Consider the following 20,439-nt stretch of genomic DNA (forward strand, 5'->3'; position numbering starts at 1 on the left):
AATTTGTGCATATTGAGTGCAACACTTACACAGCATCATCTTTCAGGATTTGAAATAGCTCAACTGGAATTCCATCACCTCCACTAGCTTTTGTCATAGTGATGCTTTCTAAGGCCCACTTGACTTCACATTCCAGGATGTCTGGCTCTAGGTGAGTGATCACACCATCGAGATTATCTGTGTCGTGAAGATCTTTTTTGCACAGTTCTTCTGTGTATTCTTGCCACCTCTTCTTAATATCTTCTGCTTCTGTAGGTCCCTACCATTTCTGTCCTTATCAAGCCCATCTTCGCATGAAATGTTCCCTTGGTATCTCTGATTTTCTTGAAGAGATCTCTAGTTCTTTCCCATTCTGTTATTTTCCTCTATTTCTTTGCATTGATCTCTGAGGAAGGCTTTCTTATTTCTCCTTGCTATTCTTTGGAACTCTGCATTCAGATGTTTATATCTTTCCTTTTCTCCTTTGCTTGTCGCTTCTCTTCTTTTCACAGCTATTTGTGAGGCCTCCCCAGACAGCCATTTTGGCTTTTTGCTTTTCTTTCCATGGGATGGTCTGTGATCCCTGTCTCCTGTACAGTGTCACGAACCTCAGTCCATAGTTCATCAGGCATTCTATCTATCAGATCTAGTCCCTTTGGAATGGCCAAATACAAAAATCTGACAAAACCAGTTACTGGCAAAAGATGGAAACAACAGGAACTCTCATTTGTTGTTAGTGGGAATGCAAAAATGGGTACAGTTACTTTGGAAGCAATGTCTAACATAGCTAAACATTGTCATACTCTATGATCTAGCTATTTTGCTCCTAGATAGTTCACCAAATGATTTGAAAGCTAATGCCCACACAGAAACATGGACCATGAACTTTATAAAGCTTAACTCATTCCCTCTCTCTCTCTCTCTCACACACACACACAAATTGGAGGCAACCAAAATGTCCTTTACTAGCAGAATGTTTAAACTAACTACAGAACATCAATATAACATAATATTATTCAAGAATTAAAAAAATGGGCTATCAAATCACAAAAATAAATGGATGATACCTTAATGAATGTTAAAGTATAATAAGCTACTCTGGGAAAGGGTATACACTGTGAAAGTGAAAGTCACTCAGTCGTGTCCGACTCTTTGTGACTCCATAGACCTGTACAGTCCATGGAATTCTCCAGGCCAGAATACTGGAGTGGGTAGCCTTTTCCTTCTCCAGGGGATCTTCCAAGCCAGGGATCGAACGCAGGTCTCTCAGTCTGGAAAACACTGCATGATACCAATTATACCACATTCTGGAAAAGGTAAAATTGTAGCATGAATAAAAAATATCAGAGGCATTTTTCCTTTTGCTGCAAAATACTTTTATTAGTTTGGATACACTTTGTCAACACTCAACTACTCCTTTTCTTCTTTGATGTGAAAATCCACTTCATCCGGGTCTCCGGTGTCCCATACCTCAAGTATTGTAACATTATTCCGTGCGTCACCAGGAACCTCGATATTGGGACATTGGCATTGATCACCGGTTGCCACAGTGAGTTTCATATTCTTCACCCTGGACATAAGGTTCATCAGTGACGTCTCGGACTGGGTTAAGGCACCGCACATAGAGTCTTTGTAGGGGGAAGGCCTTATCTTCTTTCTTCCTGGAGAGCCAGATGAACAGCCCTGACGGCCAGGAGGAGTGCCCGCATTACTTTTGTCATCGCCTCCAGGAAACTTCAGGATCACCAAAACATGAGGAAGATTAACAGCCAGTGCCACTTGCTCCCAAACCAGCCTGGGGCATACTCTGGTTGATTCTGCCGAACGCGGAAGTGCCTTCCACTGGGCACCATCCTCGGCAGTTCTTCGGCTTCATCTCTCAGAACATAAAACACATAGGCAAAGACAAACGAGATAAACGTAGGCCAAAAAATAACCATATTACAGAGCGCATCGTGAGCTGAGACCAAGTGGCTCCTGGTGCGCTGGTCTGCGCTGGCACCTGGAGACTGAGGACCAGGCAGGGCTGGGGCCCTTGGTGACGTCACAGAGGGCCCCACCCCCACCAGAACCCATGTGGCCAGGGTATGACTTCAGGGCAGAGGGTAAGGCGGCCTGCAGGGGTCAACCGGGAGTAGGGCTTAAAGGGACATGGGGCCATTTCCAGTGGGCAATTGAAAAAGAGGCGAGTGACAGAGTGCCATCCCCATGCCAGTGTATTCTTTCTGAACCTGGTGTTCTACTGGGAGGGTGGGTCCATTTTCTATTTTTATTTTTCCATTTGTTGAATCCAGACACTGTGGTGAGCAGAGCAGAACCAGGGGCATGTGCCCCTGTGGAGCAGACAGCCAAGTGGGAAGAAAGATATTATAACCAGAGGCCACAAACTAGGAGCCACTGATGTTTTGTGCGGCCTACCACTGTCCTAAAAATGATTGTGCTCAGTGCTAAGTCCTGTCTGACTCTTTGCCACCCCCATGGACTGTAGCCTGCCAGGTTCCTCTGGAGAAGGAAAGTCAGGGGCATCACCAGTGATGCAGTAGGGGTGGGCAATGAGGTAGGTACTCTCTAAGATCCTTCCCAGATCAGAGGTTCTATGATCCTGCATGGCAATTTCCCAGAGGGCAGGGATGCACCTCCTGGGCAACAAGCAGTGGAACTGGCACACTCTCTGGGGAGTTGCTGAGTTGGCAAAACTACACTATCTCTGATGTACCTGTGGATGAGCAAGTACTGGCTGCACTCCTCCTCCCCGTCTGTGCATGTCTAACTGCCACATGTGTTTGAAGGTGACCTTGCTCTGCAGGTATGGCTTGAGAGCTGTGTTCCTTCCTTCTCTAGGAAGACGACCCTTCTTTGTGCTGTGCGAGTTGACAGTCCGAATGCATGTGTATGGCTGCAGCACTTGGCACTTTGCCTTTCTGTCTGGGCCGGTTGTTTTCAGACTTGAGTCTGTATCAGGGTCACCTAGAGGGCTTGCAAAGTCCCATATTGCTGGATCTCAGTCCTCAGTCAGTCCTGGGTGGGACTTGAAGACTGCCACTTCTGCAGGTCTCTGGGCAACACTGAGACCACCCTCCAGACAATGGCTTCAGTCACAAAGACGTGGCTTCCCTCTGACTGCTGTGCACTGGACCTGAGGGGCCAGTGGAATGGAGTGGCAGCAAGAGCACTGAACTGGAGCCTGAAGACCAGGGTTCTACACTGCACCCGCCCTCTTGTGAGCTGTGTGACCTTAGGCAAGCCTCAGTACCTCTCTGTGCCTGTAGCTGCCTCGCAGGCACAAGGACGCAATGAAGTTGGTGACTGCTACTCTGGGTGTTTCTGCAATTCAGAGTTGGTCTGTCACTCTTGTCCTGAGCCTAGTCTTCCCAATTGGGAAGCCAGATACCCCCACAGCACCCCACCCCCAAGCATCCAAGTGCCCACTTCTGTCCACAATCACTCCCAGCTGGAGTGGTCCACTTGCTTGGGGGTCTCCTCCTACAGCCAGCCGTGTATGGAGCCCAAAGGGTGAAACTGGTGTCTTCCTCTTAGAGATCCACATCTACCACTTGGGGGTATGTGTGTCTTGAGTGTCCTATTTCAAACGCCTTTTAGCACAGAGATAAGGATACAGAATCCTAGAGCTAGTCTCCTGCCGGTGAACTCTGATGCTAACGACTTACTGTGTTACCATGGGCAAGTTAGTTAACATCTCTGAGCCTCACATACCCGACTTTAAAATGGAAAAGCAGTACCTACTTCATGGGATTGCTGGTGAGGACTAAATGAGATCATGTATGCAAGCCTTTACTCACGGCACATAGTAAGTCCTTACATGGTAGCTGTTGTTTCTCAAAAAGAGGATAATGGCCTCCTCTATAACATTAGAGATGCCCAGGAATGCCTAGGAAACCACTATGGTTGCCAGAGTGTCCTACTTTCTTAAATTCTCCCATGGTGCATAATCAACAATAATGGTAATACATATGTAGTGACACTAGGGCCTTCCCAAGGCGGTATCTAGTGGTAGCGAACCTGCCGCCGGATGCAGGACATGTAAGAGGCTGGAATTCGACCCCACAGGATTCAACCATGGGTTGAGAAGACCTATGGAGAAGGGAATGGCAACCCACTCCAGTATTCTTGCCTGGAAATCCTCATGGACAGAGGAGCCTGGCGGGCTACCATCCATAGGACTGCAAAGAGCAACCCGAACTGAAGTAATTAGCATGCGTGCATAGCAATACCTTACAGAAATGGATATTTCACATTTTTGAGAACACTATCCACTAAAATTCCTCTCATTCCATCTTTATCACACTGTAAAGAACAAGGCCACCAACATTGGTGTGGATCTCAGGATGAGCTGAGATGTTCTGAAAACACTGCTGTCTACAAGCCTCCCATCAGTAGGCTGCTTTTCCCTATGTGGATTTCTGCTCCTGCATGGGCGAGAGAGCATCCTGGGCCATGGCTTGCCAGCTGGGGAGGCTCCAGGGACCCTATCTGGTATTCAGCCCGTTTTCTCAGGTACACATCAGGCCTAGAGGCTGCTTCCCATGTGGCCATGATTGCTCGCGCTCTGTTTACTGCATGCCTTGCTGCTGCTGCTGCTGCTGCTAAGTCACTTCAGTCATGGTCTGACTGTGTGACTCCATAGACAGCAGCCCACCAGGCTCCCCGGTCCCTGGGATTCTCCAGGCAAGAACAGTGGAGTGGGTTGCCATTTCCTTCTCCAGTGCATGAAGTGAAAGTGAAGTCGCTCAATTGTGTCCGACTCTTCTCGACCCCATGGACTGCAGCCTACCAGGCTCCTCCGTCCATGGGATTTTCCAGTCAAGAGTACTGGAGTGGGGTGCCATCGCCTTCTCCGTTCTGCATGCACTACTAGGCCCCAAATATCCAAATGATGCTAATTGGATGACTCGGGGACTTCTGATACTACATATAAATGAAACCAGAATAATGCTCTGGACTTTTTCAGTTCCACTCATTAGGACAAGAAAAATCAGACCACCCTTCTATGCTGCCAATGACACTTATTAAGGCAAAATCATGAAGATGGCTCTGGCTGTGGTGTTACCACCACACTCAGCATTAATTAGAGTTCACTGATTGGTGAGGAATCAAGCACAGGAGATTCAGAAACTCATTATGGTGCTTAATAATGATTTGTTTCCTCACCAGAAATTGGATAAGGATCTAGATTTCAGTGATTTCACTTCCCTGCTCTTTTCCTTCCCTTCATGCTTCTGTCATCACTGACTCAGCTGGAAACAGAGGTCAATGGCAGGTCCTCTGTGTGCATGCTAAGTCGCTTTAGTCGTGTCTGACTCTTTGCAACCCCCTGGACTGTAGCCCTTCAGGCTCCTCGGTCCATGGGATTCTCTAGGCAAGAATACTGGAGTGGGTCGCCAAACCCTCCTCCAGGGGATCTTCCTGATCCAGGGGTCAAATCCACATCTCTTATGTCTCCTGCAGTGGCAGGCAGGTTCTTTGCCACTAGTGCCACCTGGGAAGCCTGGCGGGTCCCCTATTTGGTGCCTATTGTTTGACTTCCCTGAGCCTTCCCTGGGGGCCACGCTCTGTCCATTGTCTAAGATCCCAGCAAGAGGCAACCTTACTTTGTGCAGCTCTATTCTAGTCACACTAGGCTTCCGGCTGTTCCTTAAACGGGTCTGGCCTCAGGACCTTTGCCCTTGCTATTCACTGTGGCTGACTTTGTGGGGCTCTTGTTCTCTCTCTTCTTTAAAGTCTTCATTCAAATGTCACCTTCTCAGGGAAGCCTGACATAACCAACATGTTTTAAAACTGACCCTCTCTTGCTCCCTATCTGCATTTCTTGCTTTATCCATAGTATTTGTTTCCTTCTAAAATGCTAATTTCCCTATCTGGTGAAGGGCTCTGGCTGTCCAGATGAGAGGTACTGTCTACTTCTGTGTTGGGATGCCAGAGGTCAGGATAGTACTCACAGCTTTACCAGGCCAATGGATTTGGAGAGAAGTGGTCCCTCCAAGAAAGAAAAGCAAAATAAACAACATGTTTACTTTACCTCACATCCCTTGCTTTTTTCTCCTTACCCTGTCAAAGCCTTCAGAGTCCAATTTCTACCTGATAATACAAATCAGCCAAGAAGGCATATGTAGGGAGAGAGGAAAAGACAAGACAATTCTAACTGGAGTCCTTTTAGGCCAAAGAGTTTGAACACAGGGGACCTTGCCTGGCCAGTGTTGTCCAGAGACTTCAGGCTAAGCATATTTCATTTCATTGTAAGGTCATAAATATTTTAAAACAATGATTAATTTTAGATGATTAATGAATAAAATAATATTTCTCAACCCCCCAAAAAATACTAATTTCCCAATTGCTTTAGTTATCCCTTCCTCCACATTCACTCTACCAAAAGGCAAGACTCAGAAAGGCAAGGATATATTTAACTTTTTATTTTGAAATAATTTTGTTAAAAAACAGTGTTTCGAGGGGATGGAGTATTGATATTTTTATTTCTTTAGGAGCTTCTATCACAAAAGTGAATACTCATAGCTTGCATTTTTATAATACTTCAAAAGTAGGTTCCCATACAAATTCCTTGAGATACATTATTATTGGGTCTAGTTCACAGATGAGGACACTGACTCGGGAGGTACAGCAGGTACTGTCAATGTCCTTCCCATATCCTTTGTCATTTATCATTTCTGTGCCTGCCAGCCTGCTTTCAAACTGCCTAAAATAATGTTTGACATTACAGGACAATAGGAAACATAGCACAGAGTTGCTGTACACCATTCACCCAGCTTCCGCTCACATAAACTCCTTACATAATAATGGTAATAGTATCGAAACCAGGAAATTAATATTGATACAACACTGTTAACTAATCTATAGACCTTATTCAAATTTCCCCAGTTTTCCCACTAATGTCTTTTTTTTAATCCCAAGATCCAATTCAGGATCTCATATTGCATTTATTGTCATGTCTCAGGATCGTGGGCTTCCCCGGTAGCTCAGCTGATAAAAAATCCACCTGTACTGCAGGAGACCCCAGTTCGATTCCTGGGTAGAGACAGTCCCCAGGAAATGGGATAGGCTATCCACTCCAGTATTCATGGGCTTCCCTGGTGGCTCAGATGGTAAACAATCTGTCTGCAACACGGGAGACCTGGGTTCAATCCCTGGGTTGGGAAGATCCCCTGGAGGAGGGCATGGCAACCCACTCCAGTGTTCTTGCCTGGAGAACCCCCATGGACAGTGGAGGCTGGCAGGCTACAGTCCATGGGGTTGCCAAAATTTTGTGACCCTATGGACCATAGGCCTCCAGGATCCTCTGTCCATGGGGGTTCTCCAGGCAAGAACACTGGAGTGGGTTGCCATGCCCTCCTCCAGGGGATCTTCCAACCCAGGGATCGAACCTGCATATCTTACACCCCCTGCACTAGAAGGTGGATTCTTTACCATGGAGTCACCTGGGAAGCCCTGTCTGATGTTATTTCATGGTTAAATTAAGGTTGGGTATTTGAAGCAAGAATACCACTGAAGTGAAGTTGTGCAGGGTGGGGTTTTTTGATTGTTCCTTGCCGTAGCCCCAGTTGACCAGATCAGGCCCTGACATATGGGAGGTGCTCAGTACTCGTGAAGACACAAAGGAATCAGACCCCAGGCACTTGCACTCCTTTCTGACCATGGGAAGATTATGTTCTTGGAACATCACATTCGTTGGGAACCTCTTATACCTTTGAGGAAGAAGGAAGTAAGCAAACTGGGTAGGGAGAGGGTTCCCTACCACAAAGTTAAACAACAACAGGTGAAGGAACCCAAGTAGCATAGGGCCCAGTGAGAGGAAAAATGCTATAACACTTAGAGAAAATGATAGAAAAAGTATTGCTACTTTAAAAAAATAATAATAACCTCCCACCTACTATAGACTGAAGGTTTGTATCCCCTCAAAATCGGTATGTTGAAATTTAATCCCCAATGTGGGTGGTATTTCGAATGTATTCTCTCAAGATAAACTATGAGAATGCAAGCGAACAACGGAGATAATAACGAGGAGGGAAAAAGAAAGGAGATCACATTCACAATACCGACCACATTGGGGATTTAAAATTTCAACCATACCGATTTTTGAGGGGATACAAACCTTCAGTCTATAGTAGGTGGGAGGTTATTATATTTTTTTAAAGTAGCAATACTTTTTCTATCATTTTCTCTAAGTGTTATAGCATTTTTCCTCTCACTGGGCCCTATGCTACTTGGGTTCCTTCACCTGTTGTTGTTTAACTTTGTGGTAGGGAACCCTCTCCCTACCCAGTTTGCTTACTTCCTTCTTCCTCAAAGGTATAAGAGGTTCCCAACGAATGTGATGTTCCAAGAACATAATCTTCCCATGGTCAGAAAGGAGTGCAAGTGCCTGGGGTCTGATTCCTTTGTGTCTTCACGAGTACTGAGCACCTCCCATATGTCAGGGCCTGATCTGGTCAACTGGGGCTATGGCAAGGAACAGTCAAAAAACCCCACCCTGCACAACTTCACTTCAGTGGTATTCTTGCTTCAAACACCCAACCTTAATTTAACCATGAAATAACATCAGACAGGGCTTCCCAGGTGACTCCATGGTAAAGAATCCACCTTCTAGTGCAGGGGGTGTAAGATATGCAGGTTCGATCCCTGGGTTGGAAGATCCCCTGGAGGAGGGCATGGCAACCCACTCCAGTGTTCTTGCCTGGAGAACCCCCATGGACAGAGGATCCTGGAGGCCTATGGTCCATAGGGTCACAAAATTTTGGCAACCCCATGGACTGTAGCCTGCCAGCCTCCACTGTCCATGGGGGTTCTCCAGGCAAGAACACTGGAGTGGGTTGCCATGCCCTCCTCCAGGGGATCTTCCCAACCCAGGGATTGAACCCAGGTCTCCCGTGTTGCAGACAGATTGTTTACCATCTGAGCCACCAGGGAAGCCCATGAATACTGGAGTGGATAGCCTATCCCATTTCCTGGGGACTGTCTCTACCCAGGAATCGAACTGGGGTCTCCTGCAGTACAGGTGGATTTTTTATCAGCTGAGCTACCGGGGAAGCCCACGATCCTGAGACATGACAATAAATACAATATGAGATCCTGAATTGGATCTTGGGATTAAAAAAAAGACATTAGTGGGAAAACTGGGGAAATTTGAATAAGGTCTATAGATTAGTTAACAGTGTTGTATCAATATTAATTTCCTGGTTTCGATACTATTACCATTATTATGTAAGGAGTTTAATGTGAGCGGAAGCTGGGTGAATGGTGTACAGCAACTCTGTGCTATGTTTCCTATTGTCCTGTAATGTCAAACATTATTTTAGGCAGTTTGAAAGCAGGCTGGCAGGCACAGAAATGATAAATGACAAAGGATATGGGAAGGACATTGACAGTACCTGCTGTACCTCCCGAGTCAGTGTCCTCATCTGTGAACTAGACCCAATAATAATGTATCTCAAGGAATTTGTATGGGAACCTACTTTTGAAGTATTATAAAAATGCAAGCTATGAGTATTCACTTTTGTGATAGAAGCTCCTAAAGAAATAAAAATATCAATACTCCATCCCCTCGAAACACTGTTTTTTAACAAAATTATTTCAAAATAAAAAGTTAAATATATCCTTGCCTTTCTGAGTCTTGCCTTTTGGTAGAGTGAATGTGGAGGAAGGGATAACTAAAGCAATTGGGAAATTAGTATTTTTTGGGGGGGTTGAGAAATATTATTTTATTCATTAATCATCTAAAATTAATCATTGTTTTAAAATATTTATGACCTTACAATGAAATGAAATATGCTTAGCCTGAAGTCTCTGGACAACACTGGCCAGGCAAGGTCCCCTGTGTTCAAACTCTTTGGCCTAAAAGGACTCCAGTTAGAATTGTCTTGTCTTTTCCTCTCTCCCTACATATGCCTTCTTGGCTGATTTGTATTATCAGGTAGAAATTGGACTCTGAAGGCTTTGACAGGGTAAGGAGAAAAAAGCAAGGGATGTGAGGTAAAGTAAACATGTTGTTTATTTTGCTTTTCTTTCTTGGAGGGACCACTTCTCTCCAAATCCATTGGCCTGGTAAAGCTGTGAGTACTATCCTGACCTCTGGCATCCCAACACAGAAGTAGACAGTACCTCTCATCTGGACAGCCAGAGCCCTTCACCAGATAGGGAAATTAGCATTTTAGAAGGAAACAAATACTATGGATAAAGCAAGAAATGCAGATAGGGAGCAAGAGAGGGTCAGTTTTAAAACATGTTGGTTATGTCAGGCTTCCCTGAGAAGGTGACATTTGAATGAAGACTTTAAAGAAGAGAGAGAACAAGAGCCCCACAAAGTCAGCCACAGTGAATAGCAAGGGCAAAGGTCCTGAGGCCAGACCCGTTTAAGGAACAGCCGGAAGCCTAGTGTGACTAGAATAGAGCTGCACAAAGTAAGGTTGCCTCTTGCTGGGATCTTAGACAATGGACAGAGCGTGGCCACCAGGGAAGGCTCAGGGAAGTCAAACAATAGGCACCAAATAGGGGACCCGCCAGGCTTCCCAGGTGGCACTAGTGGCAAAGAACCTGCCTGCCACTGCAGGAGACATAAGAGATGTGGATTTGACCCCTGGATCAGGAAGATCCCCTGGAGGAGGGTTTGGCGACCCACTCCAGTATTCTTGCCTAGAGAATCCCATGGACCGAGGAGCCTGAAGGGCTACAGTCCAGGGGGTTGCAAAGAGTCAGACACGACTAAAGCGACTTAGCATGCACACAGAGGACCTGCCATTGACCTCTGTTTCCAGCTGAGTCAGTGATGACAGAAGCATGAAGGGAAGGAAAAGAGCAGGGAAGTGAAATCACTGAAATCTAGAATCCTTATCCAATTTCTGGTGAGGAAACAAATCATTATTAAGCACCATAATGAGTTTCTGAATCTCCTGTGCTTGATTCCTCACCAATCAGTGAACTCTAATTAATGCTGAGTGTGGTGGTAACACCACAGCCAGAGCCATCTTCATGATTTTGCCTTAATAAGTGTCATTGGCAGCATAGAAGGGTGGTCTGATTTTTCTTGTCCTAATGAGTGGAACTGAAAAAGTCCAGAGCATTATTCTGGTTTCATTTATATGTAGTATCAGAAGTCCCCGAGTCATCCAATTAGCATCATTTGGATATTTGGGGCCTAGTAGTGCATGCAGAACGGAGAAGGCGATGGCACCCCACTCCAGTACTCTTGACTGGAAAATCCCATGGACGGAGGAGCCTGGTAGGCTGCAGTCCATGGGGTCGAGAAGAGTCGGACACAATTGAGCGACTTCACTTTCACTTTCATGCACTGGAGAAGGAAATGGCAACCCACTCCACTGTTCTTGCCTGGAGAATCCCAGGGACCGGGGAGCCTGGTGGGCTGCTGTCTATGGAGTCACACAGTCAGACATGACTGAAGTGACTTAGCAGCAGCAGCAGCAGCAGCAAGGCATGCAGTAAACAGAGCGCGAGCAATCATGCCACATGGGAAGCAGCCTCTAGGCCTGATGTGTACCTGAGAAAAACGGGCTGAGTACCAGATAGGGTCCCTGGAGCCTCCCCAGCTGGCAGCCATGGCCCAGGATGCTCTCTCGCCCATGCAGGAGCAGAAATCCACATAGGGAAAAGCAGCCTACTGATGGGAGGCTTGTAGACAGCAGTGTTTTCAGAACATCTCAGCTCATCCTGAGATCCACACCAATGTGGTGGCCTTGTTCTTACAGTGTGATAAAGATGGAATGAGAGGATTTAGTGGATAGTGTTCTCAAAAATGTGAAATATCCATTTCTGTAAGGTATTGCTATGCACGCATGCTAAGTTACTTCAGTCGGGTTTGACTCTTTGCAGTCCTATGGATGGTAGCCCGCCAGGCTCCTCTGTCCATGAGATTTTCCAGGCAAGAATACTGGAGTGGGTTGCCATTCCCTTCTCCAGAGGATCTTCTCAACCCACGGATTGAATCCTGTGGGGTCGAATTCCAGCCTCTTACATGTCCTGCATCGGCAGGCAGGTTCGCTACCACTAGAACCGCCTGGGAAGCCCTAGTGTCACTACATATGTATTACCATTATTGTTATTATGCACCATGGGAGGAATTAAGAAAGTAGGACACCTGCAACCATAGTGTTTTCAGCATTCCTGCGTCTCTAATGTTATAGAGGAGGCCATTATCCTCTTTTTGAGAAACAACAGCTACCATGTTAAGCACTTACTATGTGCCAGGAGTAAAGGCTTGCATACATGATCTCATTTAGTCCTCACAGCAATCCCATGAAGTAGGTACTGCTTCTCCATTTTAAAGTCGGGTATGTGAGGCTCAGAGATGTTAACTAACTTGCCCAAGGTAACACAATAAGTCATTAGCATCAGAGTTTACCGGCAGGAGACTAGCTCTAGGATTCTGTATCCTTATCTCAGTGCTAAAAGGCGTTTGAAATAGCACATGCAAGACACACATACCCCCAAGTGGTAGATGTGGATCTCTAAGAGGAAGACAACAGTTTCACCCTTTGGGCTCCATACAGGGCTGGCTGTAGAAGAAGACCCCCAAGCAAGTGGACCACTCCAGCTGGGAGTGATTGTGGAGAGAAGTGGGCACTTGGATGCTTGGGGGTGGGGTGCTGTGGGGGTATCTGGCTTCCCAATTGGGAAGACTAGGCTCAGGACAAGAGTGACAGACCAACTCTGAATTGCAGAAACACCCAGAGTAGCAGTCACCAACTTCATCGCATCCTTGTGCCTGTGAGGCAGCTACAGGCACAGAGAGGTGCTGAGGCTTGCCTAAGGTCACACAGCTCGCAAGAGGGCGGGTGCAGTGTAGAACCCTGGTCTTCAGGCTCCAGTTCGGTGCTCTTGCTGCCACTCCACTCCCACTGGCCCCTCAGGTTCAGTGCACAGCAGTCAGAGGGAAGCCACGTCTTTGTGAGTGAAGCTATTGTCTGGATGGTGGTTCTCAGTATTGCCCAGAGACCTGCAGAAGTGGCAGTCTTCAAGTCCCACCCAGGACTGACTGGGGACTGAGATCCAGCAAAATGGGACTTTGCAAGCCCTCTAGGAGACCCTGATACACACTCAAGTGTGAAAACCACCGGCCCAGACAGAAAGGCACAGTGCCGAGTGCTGCAGCCATAGACGTGCATTCGGATCTTCAACTCGCACAGCACAAAGAAGGGTCGTCTTCCTAGAGAAGGACAGTGAAAAGGAACACAGCTCTCAAGCCACACCTGCAGAGCAAGGTCACCTTCCAACACATGTGGCGGTTAGACATGCACAGACGGGGAGGAGGAGTGCAGCCAGTACTTGCTCATCCACAGGTGCATCAGACAGTGTAGTTTTGCCAACTCAGCAACTCCCCAGAGATGTGCCAGTTCCACTGCTTGTTGCCCAGGAGGTGCATCCCTGCCCTCTGGGAAATTGCCATGCAGGATCATAGAACCTCTGATCTGGGAGGGATCTTAGAGAGTACCTACCTCATTGCCCACCCCTACTGCATCACTGGTGATGCCCCTGACTTTCCTTCTCCAGAGGAACCTGGCAGGCTACAGTCCATGGGGAGGCAAAGAGTCAGACAGGACTTAGCACTGAGCACAATCATTTTTAGGACAGTGGTAGGCCACACAAAACATCAGTGGCTCCTAGTTTGTGGCCTCTGGTTTAATATCTTTCTTTCCCACTTGGCTGTCTGCTCCACAGGGGCACATGCCCCTGGTTCTGCTCTGCTCACCACAGTGTCTGGATTCAACAAATGGAAAAATAAAAATAGAAAATGGACCCACCCTCCCAGTAGAACACCAGGTTCAGAAAGAATACACTGGCATGGGGATGGCACTCTGTCACTCGCCTCTTTTTCAATTGCCCACTGGAAATGGCCCCATGTCCCTTTAAGCCCTACTCCCGGTTGACCCCTGCAGGCCTCCTTACCCTCTGCCCTGAAGTCATACCCTGGCCACATGGGTTCTGGTGGGGGTGGGGCCCTCTGTGACGTCACCAAGGGCCCAGCCCTGCCTGGTGCTCAGTCTCCAGGTGCCAGCGCAGACCAGCGCACCAGGAGCCACTTGGTCTCAGCTCACGATGCGCTCTGTAATATGGTTATTTTTTTGGCCTACGTTTATCTCGTTTGTCTTTGCCTATGTGTTTTATGTTCTGAGAGATGAAGCCGAAGAACTGCCGAGGATGGTGCCCAGTGGAAGGCACTTCCGCGTTCGGCAGAATCAACCAGAGTATGCCCCAGGCTGGTTTGGGAGCAAGTGGCACTGGCTGTTAATCTTCCTCATGTTTTTGGTGATCCTGAAGTTTCCTGGAGGCGATGACAAAAGTAATGCGGGCACTCCTCCTGGCCGTCAGGGCTGTTCATCTGGCTCTCCAGGAAGAAAGAAGATAAGGCCTTCCCCCTACAAAGAGTCTATGTGCGGTGCCTTAACCCAGTCCGAGACGTCACTGATGAACCTTATGTCCAGGGTGAAGAATATGAAACTCACTGTGGCAACCGGTGATCAATGCCAATGTCCCAATATCGAGGTTCCTGGTGACGCACGGAATAATGTTACAATACTTGAGGTATGGGACACCGGAGACCCGGATGAAGTGGATTTTCACATCAAAGAAGAAAAGGAGTAGTTGAGTGTTGACAAAGTGTATCCAAACTAATAAAAGTATTTTGCAGCAAAAGGAAAAATGCCTCTGATATTTTTTATTCATGCTACAATTTTACCTTTTCCAGAATGTGGTATAATTGGTATCATGCAGTGTTTTCCAGACTGAGAGACCTGCGTTCGATCCCTGGCTTGGGAAGATCCCCTGGAGAAGGGAAAGGCTACCCACTCCAGTATTCTGGCCTGGAGAATTCCATGGACTGTACAGTCTATGGAGTCACAAAGAGTCGGACACGACTGAGTGACTTTCACTTTCACAGTGTATACCCTTTCCCAGAGTAGCTTATTATACTTTATAACATTCATTAAGGTATCATCCATTTATTTTTGTGATTTGATAGCCCATTTTTTTTATTCTTGAATAATATTATGTTATATTGATGTTCTGTAGTTAGTTTAAACATTCTGCTAGTAAAGGACATTTTGGTTGCCTCCAATTTGTGTGTGTGTGTGTGAGAGAGAGAGAGAGGGAATGAGTTAAGCTTTATAAAATTCATGTCCATGTTTCTGTGTGGGCATTAGCTTTCAAATCATTTGGTGAACTATCTAGGAGCAAAATAGCTAGATCATAGAGTATGACAATGTTTAGCTATGTTAGACATTGCTTCCAAAGTAACTGTACCATTTTGCATTCCCACTAACAACAAATGAGAGTTCCTGTTGTTTCTCATCTTTGCCAGTAACTGGTTTTGTCAGATTTTTGTATTTGGCCATTCCAAAGGGACTAGATCTGATAGATAGAATGCCTGATGAACTATGGACTGAGGTTCGTGACACTGTACAGGAGACAGGGATCAAGACCATCCCCATGGAAAAGAAATGCAAAAAAGCAAAATGGCTGTCTGGGGAGGCCTCACAAATAGCTGTGAAAAGAAGAGAAGCGACAAGCAAAGGAGAAAAGGAAAGATATAAACATCTGAATGCAGAGTTCCAAAGAATAGCAAGGAGAAATAAGAAAGCCTTCCTCAGAGATCAATGCAAAGAAATAGAGGAAAATAACAGAATGGGAAAGACTAGAGATCTCTTCAAGAAAATCAGAGATACCAAGGGAACATTTCATGCGAAGATGGGCTTGATAAAGGACAGAAATGGTAGGGACCTAACAGAAGCAGAAGATATTAAGAAGAGGTGGCAAGAATACACAGAAGAACTGTGCAAAAAAGATCTTCACGACACAGATAATCTCGATGGTGTGATCACTCACCTAGAGCCAGACATCCTGGAATGTGAGGTCAAGTGGGCCTTAGAAAGCATCACTATGAACAAAGCTAGTGGAGGTGATGGAATTCCAGTTGAGCTATTTCAAATCCTGAAAGATGATGCTGTGTAAGTGTTGCACTCAATATGCAAGCAAATTTGGAAAACTCAGCAGTGGCCACAGGACTGGAAAAGGTCAGTTTTCATTCCAATCCCAAAGAAAGGCAATGCCAAAGAATGCTCAGACTACCACACAAGTGCACTCATCTCACACGCTAGTAAAGTAATGCTGAAAATTCTCCAAGTCAGGCTTCAGCAGTACATGAGCCATGAATTTCCAGATGTTCAAGCTGGTTTTAGAAAAGGCAGAGGAACCAGAGATCAAATTGCCAACATCTGCTGGATCATAGAAAAAGGAAGAGAGTTCCAGGAAAACATCTATTTCTGCTTTATTAACTATGCCAAAGCCTTTGACTGTGTGGATCACAATAAACTGTGGAAAATTCTGAAAGAGATGGGAATACCAGACCACCTGACCTCCCTCTTGAGAAACCTGTATGCAGATCAGGAAGCAACAGTTAGAACTGGACATGGAACAACAGACAGGATCCAAATAAGAAAAGGAGTACATCAAGGCTGTATATTGTCACCCTGCTTATTTAACTTATATGCAGAGTACATCATGAGAAACGCTGGACTGGAAGAAGCACAAGCTGGAATCAAAATTACCGGGAGAAATATCAATAACCTCAGGTATGCAGATGACACCAACCTTATGGCAGAATGTGAAGAGGAACTAAAAAGCCTCTTGATGAAAGTGAAAGAGGAGAGTGGAAAAGTTGGCTTAATGAGGTGGATGAAACTGGAGCCTATTATACAGAGTGAAGTAAGCCAGAAAGAAAAATACCAATACAGTATACTAATGCATATATATGGAATTTAGAAAGATGGTAACAATAACCCTGTGTACGAGACAGCAAAAGAGACACTGATGTATAGAACAGTCTTATGGACTCTGTTGGAGAGGGAGAGGGTGGGAAGATTTGGGAGAATGGCAGTGAAACCTGTATAATATCATGTATGAAACGAGTTGCCAGTCCAGGTTCGATGCACTATACTGGATGCTTGGGGCTGGTGCACTGGGACGACCCAGAGGGATGGTATGGGGAGGGAGGAGGGAGGAGGGAGGAGGGTTCAGGATGGGGAACACATGTATACCTGTGGTGGATTCATTTCGATATTTGGCAAAACTAATACAATTTTGTAAAGTTTAAAAATAAAATAAAATTCAAAAAAATTTTCAAAAAAAAAAAAAAAAGCTCAACATTCAGAAAACTAAGATCATGGCATCTGGTCCCATCACTTCATGGGAAATAGATGGGGAAACAGTGGAACAGTGTCAAACTTTATTTTTGGGGGCCCAAAATCTCTGCAGATGGTGATTGCAGCCATGAAATTAAAAGATGCTTACTCCTTGGAAGAAAAGTTATGACCAATCTAGATAGCATATTCAAAAGCAGAGACATTACTTTGCCAACAAAGGTCCGTGTAGTCAAGGCTATGTTTTTTTCCAGTGGTCATGTATGGATGTGAGAGTTGGACTGTGAAGAAAGCTGAGTGCCGAAGAATTGATGCTTTTGAACTGTGGTGTTGGAGAAGACTCTTGAGAGTCCCTTGGACTGCAAGGAGATCCAACCAGTCCATTCTAAAGGAGATCAGTCCTGGGTGTTCTTTGGAAGGACTGATGCTAAAGCTGAAACTCCAGTACTTTGGCCACCTCATGCGAAGAGTTGACTCATTGGAAAAGACTCTGATGCTGGGAGGGATTGGGGACAGGAGGAGAAGGGGATGACAGAGGATGAGATGGCTGGATGGCATCGCTGACTCGATGGACGTGAGTTTGAGTGAACTCCGGGAGTTGGTGATGGACAGGGAGGCTTGGCGTGCTGCAATTCATGGGGTTGCAAAGAATCGGACACGACTGAGCGAATGAACTGAACTGAACTGAACTGAATTAGTGTGTAATGGTATCTCATTGTTTTGTTTTCACCAGTCTACTCTGAAAAGTTATCTTAATTCCATATTTCCATTGTAGCATTTCCATTGTGTTTTATTACCATAAATTCTTCAGGCGTTTTATCTTTAATCTGAGGTTTAAATAGATCATCTGCTCAGGGAAACTTCTGCTGCTGTTTATACCATCAGTTATTACTTTGCTAAATTAGTCCTCTAATAATTTTTTCATGAATGACTCATAACTTTAAATCATGTATATTGGAAAATACTTATTTTTAATTCACAATACTGACCACATTTTCTTTTCTTGAGTATTGCTTTGTCCACTAAAGTTTAGTGGCTCCACACAAAAGTTTAAGTTCAGCATTAACTTCTTCCTTTTTTTTTTTTTTTTGGTTTGTTTTGATTGTCTTATATACTTGCTAGATGGTAACCAAAGTTATATTAGTACCAGTTGCAGTTGCAGTAGTACGTTTACCCTGGAACTTTTACTTACAAGCATATATGTATTTTATCAGAATATTGACTTTATCTTATGTCTTCTTTGTATGGTTTTGAGAAGCTATATGCTCATTATTCAAGTATTTTTATAGTCTGTGCCTTTTCTCCACTGAGATTCAAATGAATCCATTTATATAATGTTAGATAGAGGGAATAATCATAAAATATGTTGATATAGTTACTAAGGGAGATATATTTTTAAAAGAACAGTAACTAAACTATTTGCTATTTGCTAGCAAAAATAATTTTCTCTCAGTGTATTTTGTAATTATGAAAGTCCAATTATTCTTGCATATAGTCTATATAATCAGAGAAGATATATTAGCAAGGACCTCAATCGAGCATAGATTTATAGAAAATCTAATGTTCGGTTTTAACTAGTCTAACTCAGAGTCTTATTATGGTTCAGTTATCAACATTCTTGTTTTTCTGTCAGTAAAGAGAATGTGCTAGTTTTCTTGGGGGGAAGACTATTTTAATCAATATTTTCCTATGCTTTTGATTTTCAAGAAAACAGAAATCTTAAGACACTTGTTTTCAAGGGTCTGGTACTGTGCCTAATGAATATTTCTCTAATTAATATGTTATCATTAGTAAAACATACATTCTGTTTACTTCCAACACTGATTTAAAGTGACCTATGATAAAAGATGTATTAAATGTTTGGGATTGACATGTACAGACTGCTATATTTAAAATGGATAACCATCAAAGACCTACTGTATAGCTCAGAGAACTCTGCTGAATACTCTGTAATAACTTAAATGGGAAAAGAATTTGAAAAAGAATAGATATATGTGTAACTGAATCACTTTGCTGTACACCTGAAGCTAATGCAACATTGTTAACTAATTATACTCCAATATACTACTTTGCCAACAAAGGTCCATCTAGTCAAGGCTATGGTTTTTCCTGTGGTCATGTATGGATGTGAGAGTTGGACTGTGAAGAAGGCTGAGTGCCGAAGAATTGATGCTTTTGAACTGTGGTGTTGGAGAAGACTCTTGAGAGTCCCTTGGACTGCAAGGAGATCCAACCAGTCCATTCTGAAGATCAGCCCTGGGATTTCTTTGGAAGGACTGATGCTAAAGCTGAAACTCCAGTACTTTGGCCACCTCATGCGAAGTGTTGACTCATTGGAAAAGACTCTGATGCAGGGAGGGATTGGGGACAGGAGGAGAAGGGGACGACAGAGGATGAGATGGCTGGATGGCATCACTGACTCGATGGACATTGAGTCTCAGTGAACTCTGGGAGTTGGTGTTGAACAGGGAGGCCTGGCGTGCTGCGATTCATGGGGTTGCAAAGAGTCGGACACGACTGAGCGACTGACCTGATCTGATAAAATTAAAAATTTTAAAAAAGAAAATAAACTTTCATAGAAGACAAAGATAGCAATATAAACTAAAAAAACATTGAGAATGAGGCAAAATATTATTGTACTTCACGGTATACTAGCTTTATCAATATAAATATAGTCATTATTTGAAATGGAAGGAAATTAACTCAGCATTGCTCTTTCACATAAAGGCATATAAATGCATATTCAGATATAGATACAAACAATAATGGCATTTTTATCAACCATTCATCTCCTTGTATGTTGTCCATTATAATAGAATCTGTTTGTTGTCTCTCTTAATATAGTGGTATCCTCTTTCATATATCAGATGTTTGTTAAGCACCTACTATGTGTCAGAGTGTTTCAGGCACTGGAGATACAGTGGTAAAAAAATTCCTTGTCCTCATGGGATTTATATTTTATTCTCAATTTAGGTAGAGATAAGCAAAGAAGCCAAATATATCATGTAATCACTAAGGACTATGGAGATAAAACAGGCAGAGGGAAAAAGAACTCAGTTAACTAAACATACATGGAATTAGAAAGAACACTAACTTGTTCTATATTTTTCATTTTTGTCACTAATATAAGAAATCTAAGACTCTGTGGAACTGACATTGAGAAAATCATGCCCAGAATTATATCTTATTAGTCAATGCAGTGTTTAAAGTGGACATGGTGAGTTTTTAGCCACATCTTCAAAATATACATTCTTCATGTATTTTACAGGCAATCTTCTTTTTTAAA

The 20,439-nt window shown here is 44.4% G+C and overlaps 1 protein-coding gene and 1 pseudogene across 1 annotated transcript; one reads left to right on the top strand and one right to left on the bottom strand.

The window, feature by feature from the left end:
• Positions 1 to 1,225: 1,225 nt before the first annotated feature.
• Positions 1,226 to 2,004, bottom strand: LOC112445542 (protein FAM209-like; annotated as a pseudogene).
• Positions 2,005 to 14,157: 12,153 nt separating this feature from the next.
• Positions 14,158 to 14,601, top strand: LOC100851999 (protein FAM209-like). Its single transcript, XM_024989055.1, has one exon. It carries the CDS (start codon positions 14,158 to 14,160, stop codon positions 14,599 to 14,601), a length of 444 nt encoding a protein of 147 aa, XP_024844823.1.
• The last annotated feature ends 5,838 nt before the right edge of the window (positions 14,602 to 20,439 follow it).

This window comes from Bos taurus, unplaced genomic scaffold (assembly GCF_002263795.3).
Source record: "Bos taurus isolate L1 Dominette 01449 registration number 42190680 breed Hereford unplaced genomic scaffold, ARS-UCD2.0 Leftover_ScbfJmS_1803, whole genome shotgun sequence".
In the NCBI taxonomy this organism is placed as follows: domain Eukaryota; kingdom Metazoa; phylum Chordata; class Mammalia; order Artiodactyla; family Bovidae; genus Bos; species Bos taurus.